Source organism: Montipora foliosa, chromosome 1 (assembly GCF_036669935.1).
Source record: "Montipora foliosa isolate CH-2021 chromosome 1, ASM3666993v2, whole genome shotgun sequence".
Classification (NCBI taxonomy): Eukaryota; Metazoa; Cnidaria; class Anthozoa; order Scleractinia; family Acroporidae; genus Montipora; species Montipora foliosa.
This window is the reverse complement of record NC_090869.1, coordinates 36,488,276-36,495,775: the sequence shown is the minus strand read 5'-3', so window position 1 is coordinate 36,495,775 and position 7,500 is coordinate 36,488,276. Positions and strand designations below refer to the sequence as shown.

At 38.0% G+C, this 7,500-nt stretch overlaps 1 protein-coding gene and 1 pseudogene across 2 annotated transcripts in view; one reads left to right on the top strand and one right to left on the bottom strand.

Moving 5' to 3' along the window:
* The window catches only part of LOC137997593 (uncharacterized), a 120,446-nt gene that overhangs the window by 39,641 nt on the left and 73,305 nt on the right, over nt 1-7,500 (bottom strand). For both annotated transcript variants that reach the window (XM_068843668.1, XM_068843676.1), the window contains exons 7-11: nt 4,194-4,918; nt 3,284-3,356; nt 1,864-1,889; nt 718-747; nt 561-584 (exon numbers count right to left, since the gene is read on the bottom strand). In XM_068843668.1, coding sequence (XP_068699769.1) covers nt 561-584; nt 718-747; nt 1,864-1,889; nt 3,284-3,356; nt 4,194-4,918 — 878 coding nt within the window. The remainder of the gene's footprint in view (nt 1-560; nt 585-717; nt 748-1,863; nt 1,890-3,283; nt 3,357-4,193; nt 4,919-7,500) is intronic.
* Nucleotides 6,309-7,112, top strand: LOC137993181 (uncharacterized; annotated as a pseudogene).

Genomic DNA, 7,500 nt, shown 5'->3' with positions numbered 1-7,500 from the left:
GTGCAGTAGCGGCACAGTGGTGGGAACACTTGCATCCCACCAATGTGGCCCGGGTTTGATATCCGGTCCAGGTGCTGGTTTTCAATGGTTTCGTTCGAACGTATTCCTCTCTCATCCAACCTTAGGTTTTTTCAGCTATCTCTTGAATTTGATGCTTCCATTTAGGTTAAGATTCTGTGCTTGTTTTTCTTTATTCCATTGGTTTTTCAATTCCAGTGCCCAAATGACTCGGCCACGCTGTCTTCCCGCAAAGACTTAAATATAATGATTGAGTATAATCGAGTATAGGGGCACTTTAAAAATAGGGGCACATTTCTTTAAAATGCCAGAGGAAATAGTGTACTAAAAGCATACAATCTCCTGCGTTGACCAGCCCACGAAAGCAAGTATGATACAAATAACCCCATCACTACCTCACAAAAGTGGGGATTTTTAAGTTAAAATAATAAGGTAGATGCGAATGATTGATCACAGATTTAGAGATCTAGATCAGAAAAGTTTGGGCAAGAGAAGCTATCATGACCAGCTATACAAATTGGGGATTGAACTGTATTACTCACAATTTAAAAACCATTGAAGTGGACCTGCAATAAAACAGAGGAATGAAAATTAGAAACAGGAGATGAAGCCTTGATAATTCAGTCTCCAGGTAACAATAATTGTGTGAAAATAATGTTTGTTCAACCAAGAACGTCTAATGTCTGAGTTTGCTCTTACCCTTTCCTTTTTGTTTGGCAACAGCTTCTTCTAAAGTATAAGAGGTAAATATAAACCAATGTTGAGTGAAGCAAATTGATAGCTATGCAACTCAAATGTGATTCACTTTGGTGTGCGGATTGATAATCAACTTAATGAACAACAGCAAAGACGCATGCAGAGCGTGATAAAGTACTTCATGCTTATAAGTGCCCAACGGAAACCATTTCTTTGTAAAGGTGGCCGCGGAACAATGAAAGTTCTCCAACGTAGGTAAAAGAAAAAAGCTGGAAAGCTAAGAGTACGAGACATTTTATCAAAACCGTTCAAGTAACGTGTCAGCTATTTTAATACACCCAATGACCTTCGCATCGTACATTTGCACCCATTAAGGACGTTGCCTGTTAATTCAAAAGTATTTTTGCCCCGATTTGTGATTATGCAGGAAAGGTAGATCTTAACAAGTGTTATCGAAACCCAAAAAGAAGATCGGGCGTAACCACGCATTTTTTAAAGATAATTCATGAAGAAAATTTGTAAAAAGCTCTAAAATGCAAAGCAAGGTATGGCGTTCTTTCTCAAATTGAAGCTCAATTATCTCTAAAGAATCCATGGTTACCCCCAATTTTTTTTTTGGATATCAAGAGTACTTACCAAGATCTACTTTATCTGCATAGTTTTTAACCGCGCAAAAATGTCCCTGCATTAGTAAGCATCGGCGATAGGAAATCCGAGTATTTGGAGATGCGCAGAACGTATGCGCAATAACAATAGTAGGCACCGTCCTTAATATATTTAACAGCTTGCCCTTAAGGTTATATTCTTCCTCTCTTTTTGAAACTACATAAAGTAATACACAATTGATAATAAGTTTACCCTTGCACAAGTTATCATACATAATTAACAGTCTTCGACTGGCACCTTAGTCAGCAGCCCTCTTGTGCTAAGAGTTTGAGAAAATGAGAAATTTCTCGATATTGGAACTTATCTGATTTGTGGGAACACAACCAAAAAAAATTACTTCTGACAGGTCTCTCACCGGTAAAGTTTATAAAAAGAAAAACTTCACACGCCGCTGCCTCGAATGCAGGAACTTTGATGATTCCATGCACGCTCTGTCTAGAAAACCATGACGAACAAAGTTGATTCTCTACGAAATGAACTTACCCTTTTCATCTTCCATCGTCCGTTTCCTACATTGAAAGGAATAAGGTAGGTTACAGTTCACATAACCGTTCACAAAGCATTCATTTTTACTGAGCATAAAAAGGGACTCATGTGACAGCTTCAGATCACCTCTCAAAAAGACAATAGGCAGGAGTGTCGAAAGGTCAGGTCTTGAATAGAATTTTTTTAAGCCACAGTATAGCGTCGAACTATGTTTGACTGACAGGACCAGTTTGTTATATGTATGTCAGTAAAGACAATTAACTCAAAAAGAGACAAAACTTCCAAAATCCACACCAAAAAACTATAGAGAAGTAACCTACAGTGATACGTCATGCATACACTACAAAAAGGAACACTGCGTTTTTGTGTGTTCTGACTGTTAACTGGGAGGCGACAAACAAGAAAGCGCAAACTGAGCAAACACAAACGGAGAAACCTGGAACCGAAGAACCAAATAGAAACAAACCGGCTTTATGTAGTCGGGCCACAGAGTTCCACACTAACGCTTGCCCAATTGCCCGGGGGAAGCGAAATATATCCGTGGGCAAGTAAAACAAATCTAAGACTTGCCCGATCGGGCAATCAGAATTTTTGTTCGACTAATATTTTGCAGAACGATTTGATTTGCAATGAAGAACGTGACCTGTAATATAACGTAGTCACCGCAAACACGTGAAAAAATAACGTTAAGTTGCATTGCTGTTATTTATTTCTGTGTTAGAAATATTATATTGGTACAAACCACAAAACAGATTAGAAAAAGGAACATTTTCGTAGCCGCCATCTTTCTCCGCGCGAAAAGAACGTTGTTTGTTATAACGGAACCCAGTTTTTGCACGGCCAAATACGGTAAGATTATACTGCTTTGATATCGAACAAGCGCGCAAGAAAATTCTACCTTTTGTGATGCAATTTCAACCAGCTTTGAAAGGCTTAAAAAACATATTATTGGATAATTGGTCTTTAATTCAAAACAAACCTAATCTCAGATACATTCAAGGAATCTCCCTTCATCTCTTATAGAAAAGGAAAATCGCTTTAAGATATGCTTGTCAAAGCAAAACTGTGAAGGCTACTAGAACACCGTAGTCGGTTTGGTCTGTCAAACCCATTTTACACACATGGTACACAAAATTGCCATTTTTACAAGCCTCCTTTGAGTTTTAATGGGCTACAGGTCTTTAGAAGGTGGGCAACCGAAAAAAACCCATGGGAAACGAAAAAAATAAAACTGGTTGCCCAACGGTCAAATTAGTAAGCAAGTAGTCCTAATCATTCTGGTAAGTAGGTTTTTTGTCTGTTAGTTATTCAGCTCGTGTGAGGTATACCGGTACTAAAACTGTTACTCGCAACAAAAAAATTAATGAGGCAAATTAATGTTCTCTATATCTATCTCCATAACAGCTATCATATTTACCTCTCATATTCTTCCATTGTTTGTGGTTTTGTCATCTTAAATGCGAGAGTAGATCGATGCTCTATGCCATAGTCTAACCAAGAAAGCAAGGCAACCAGACGTTTCTGTCATCAATATGTTAACCGTGTGTAGATAATATGCACAGATTACAGCAAAAACATCAAAACTTCCTACCTGATGGAATGGGGCGAATACACACCAATCACAAAACTTTCTTACACTACTTTCGGTCTCTGTATGTCACATAAATAAACTTTCAGTTTTAAAGGGAATACCCGGTTTTTCAAACTCAACTTTAACTTTAGCACAAACATATTTTGGATAACACCAATGGAGCAAGCATAACATGCGACAATCATCAAAGATACCAGGGCATTAGAAAATAAGTGATTCTCAGTTTGACTTCTTTTTGCTGATACATGTAACACTATCTATAAAAATGTGTCAAGGGTTTAAAGTTATCCAGCATTTTTGAAGTGAGATTCCCTTCACTTTTTAAGAAAGTGTTAAAACGGAACTAGTAAAAGCTCACACCTTTGTCAATCAGTGGAAAAAAGTATTATCCACACTGGAATAGATAAGTGAGCCTTATTTGGGCCGGGCCTAACAATGTTGAAGGTTGTCAAAAATGGTACCGGTGTCAGGTAATTCGGCCTTTTAATTGGTTTAAGATTGAGATTGATTGCTGGCCCAAGTAAATACGTTTTTGTTGTTTATTTTAGATGCATAAGAATTTCACCGAGGAAATTAGGTCTTCAAGATACATGTAATTTTAACTCAAGGTTCATGATACCTACTTATTGTTGTCAAGATGCTGGTGAACATGGAAAATATGGCAGAGTGGAGTAGGCAACCTTTCGACTTTTGACTTTTCTACTATTTGCAAGAAGTTCTGAGACGAAATGCTTACCTTGCAGAGAACCCAGGTCTTCCGTGGGATCAAAGATCCTACCCATCCTATCCTTCATTAAGAATGTAGCCCCATCTATCTTCTTAATGTTGGTTCTTGACTGAATGTGGCTTAAGAGATCCTTGAATGTCTCTTCAGGATTACATTGGATATCTAGGCGGTTCCAAGAAGAAAATCCAGGCAAACCAGTAATGTAGACAGAGATGAAGAGGACCCTTACTTCTACCTTTAGCTGAGACCCAGAAAGAATACCGAGGCTTGCTAAGGTGTCTGTGTCCTTCACATGGGAGAGCTCTCTTCCGTTGACATGAAACACGGCCTCTTGGTTATTCTCCAAGTATCTGCACCATGGTATTTCTGCCATTAGATCCCTTAAGGACTTTTCTTGATCAATCTTCAACTTAATTAAATCTCTGCCAACAGCGTTTTCTACTGTTATCTGAATGTATTCAGGAATAATGACATCTACAGTAGGCTTTGAACTGCATAGGAGTTCCAGCGGAATGCACCTTGAAGGTGTGTCAGACAATAGCGTTTTGCCATGATACATCTTCTGGTCCTTGGGAGGCACTCCAATACTTGTTTCTATCTCTTTCATCAAATCATTGACTTTTGCTTTGCCCGGTCGAATACTAACATGGATCACTTCACTTGTTGACACTTGGATTGTAATTTCTAGTTCAGCATCAATTAACTGAAGGTCTCCTGACGTTTTGATCACATTCCTGTTTTGAAAAAACGAAATAAGATAAAAAATCTCGTTAGCAAAAAGGAAAAAGAAAAGAATGGTAAAAGCAATAAAGAGAAGACATAGAGATGATAATTGCAATTGAAAAGGGGTTCCAGAAGCTTGACACCTTTAGAAGAAATTGCTTAAAATAAACAGACCTGTAAAAAAACTAAAATTCATTTCACCTTGTTCAATTTACTTACCATGATGACCCTCTGGCCGTTCCTTTAATTTTTAATTTTGTTTTTATTTCAGATCTTGATGGGTGGGGTGTGTGTGTGTGTGGGGGGGGGGGGGGGGGGAGGGCGGTACCCACCACTGCTATAAGTTCGGGTATTAACACATAACACATGCTTATGTAGTAATATTAAAGTCACCTATCTCATTTTGAATTCTGACAAAAAAACAAAAATTGAAACTCTAAATCTGAATACTTTGAACCTGTTGTAGTTTTCTGCGTCAGAGCTGTTTTTGAACAACTTAAAACAATTTCGATGGATACAGAATTCACAAAGATCAATGACGTGTCTACAGGTCATATTGCTATTGTCCATTTACTCTTGTCTTTGAATAGCGAACCACGCGAGGTCTAAAAATAAATTGCATCTTTTCGGACCCCCCGCGAGACTCAAACAAACATTTGGCGTTGTCCTAGAGAAATAGAGGGAAATGTAGGCGAAGATTTTGTTTAAAAAATAGTGTTTTGGTTGTCTCATCTGCTGTTGGGGAACATGTAATAGTGATTCCAGATATCCAGAAAAACTACATAAATCGCTGAAGGAAATCGTGAAAATACGTATGAAAATATTCATACCGTTTCCAAAGCCGTCGGAAGGAATTGAACGCTGTGAACGCTGGATTAATGCTTGTTCCCGTGAAAATTTTACCGTTGATTTGATTACCAGAAACACATACATCTCATGATCTATGCTCTACACTGGCCAGGTGAGAGAGGCCCAACTGACGAGTTTCCTGAGCCCTTAAAGCGAATTTTACAGCTCGCGAAGTCCTTAAAGCATCTCGCCCGAGGCGCAAAGCACCTCATCCAAGGATTTTGGTTGACAAACGGGCAAGAAAAGATAACCCAGACTAGCTATTTCCTTCAATTGTAACGAACGATCTTTCAAAAGCAGAAAATGTCAACTTAGAGGCCCTGGATGCGGATGATCAAGTACCTGGTTCGGACGAAGATGGAAACAACAAAGCCACGCAAACTGACTTCACTAGACACGAACTGTCAAGTAAGATCGAAACCATTATTCTGAAGAATGAGATGAAAGGAATTTCCTCTGAAGATTGTGTTAAGGTGTTAAATAAACTTTCTTACAAGGTTGCAAAAGATTCGACCCAAATGAAACAGTTTGAGGTTCTGTATGACTTCTTAAATGAGGTCTGTCAAAGCTAGCCAACCATCTGTTAACCGTGAAAATGTTTGGAGCAGTAAGGAAAAACTGTTTATTTGTCTGTTACGATTGAAAAGTGGATTCACCATTCAAACATTAGCATTTCTTTTGAGTATCCCAGGAAAGCAAATTTGTGAAACTTCAATAAGGAACATTTTCACCACGTTTATCCAACTCATGTACAAGATCTTCAGGGACATGGAGTATGTAATGTTCCCTTCGAAAGAACTATTAAAACGGTATCACCCTAAAGTCTTCAAGAGCATGCCAAAGGTACGCGGTAGCGTGGAATGCACCGAATTTAGAGTGCAAACCTCTCGCAATTTTGCAAGACAAGGTAACACTTTTTCAACATACAAACATGCTAATACTTTAAAATGCCTGATAACTGTTACACCAAATGGTGGAGCATGTTTTGTGTCCGATTTATTTGAAGGAGACATATCTGACGTCGAAATTTTTGAAGAAAGTGGAATCTTGAAACACATTGAACCGTATGATGTGGTACTTGTAGACAGAGGTTTCCCTGTGCAACATTTAGTAAATCCCCTTCAGGCACAGATAAACATAATTTCCTGCTTTTATGAAAGGTAGGAAAAGCCTAAGTGCAGCAGAAGAGCTGTCAACGAGAAAGATTGCTAAAGCACGAATACACGTTGAAAGATTCAAACAGCGCTTAAAACAATTCAAGCTAATAGGGAGAAGCATCCCTCTGTCACTGGCACCACTTGCAACTCAAATGGTTGTAGTTGCTTTGTAAACTTTCAGGAAGTTCTTTGTAAGTAAACGTTTATTATTAGTGAATTTTTAAGGGAAGAGCATATGTAATTTTTTTAGAGGTAGCAATCTTAGACTGGTTCAGATTCTTGCATGTTTAGTTTTTCAATTAAAACAATGTGATGTTTCTCCAGAAAATTGTGTCTTTCAAACTTTGTTATTAATTATTTTTTCTTTCTTATTCATATGTATGCATAATTAATGAAAGGTCGAAAGGCAAATCCCCTCCAAAACATCACAAGGTTTATGTTTACATAGCGAAAACAAAACGTGCAAGCGCATACGGTCTATTGCATTGAAAATGTTCTTTTACAGTTTTAAAAATATTTCAGCACACCGACTAAAAACTCCCGAAATATGATTTTTTATTTTATTTTAGATGAGACAAAATACAAAA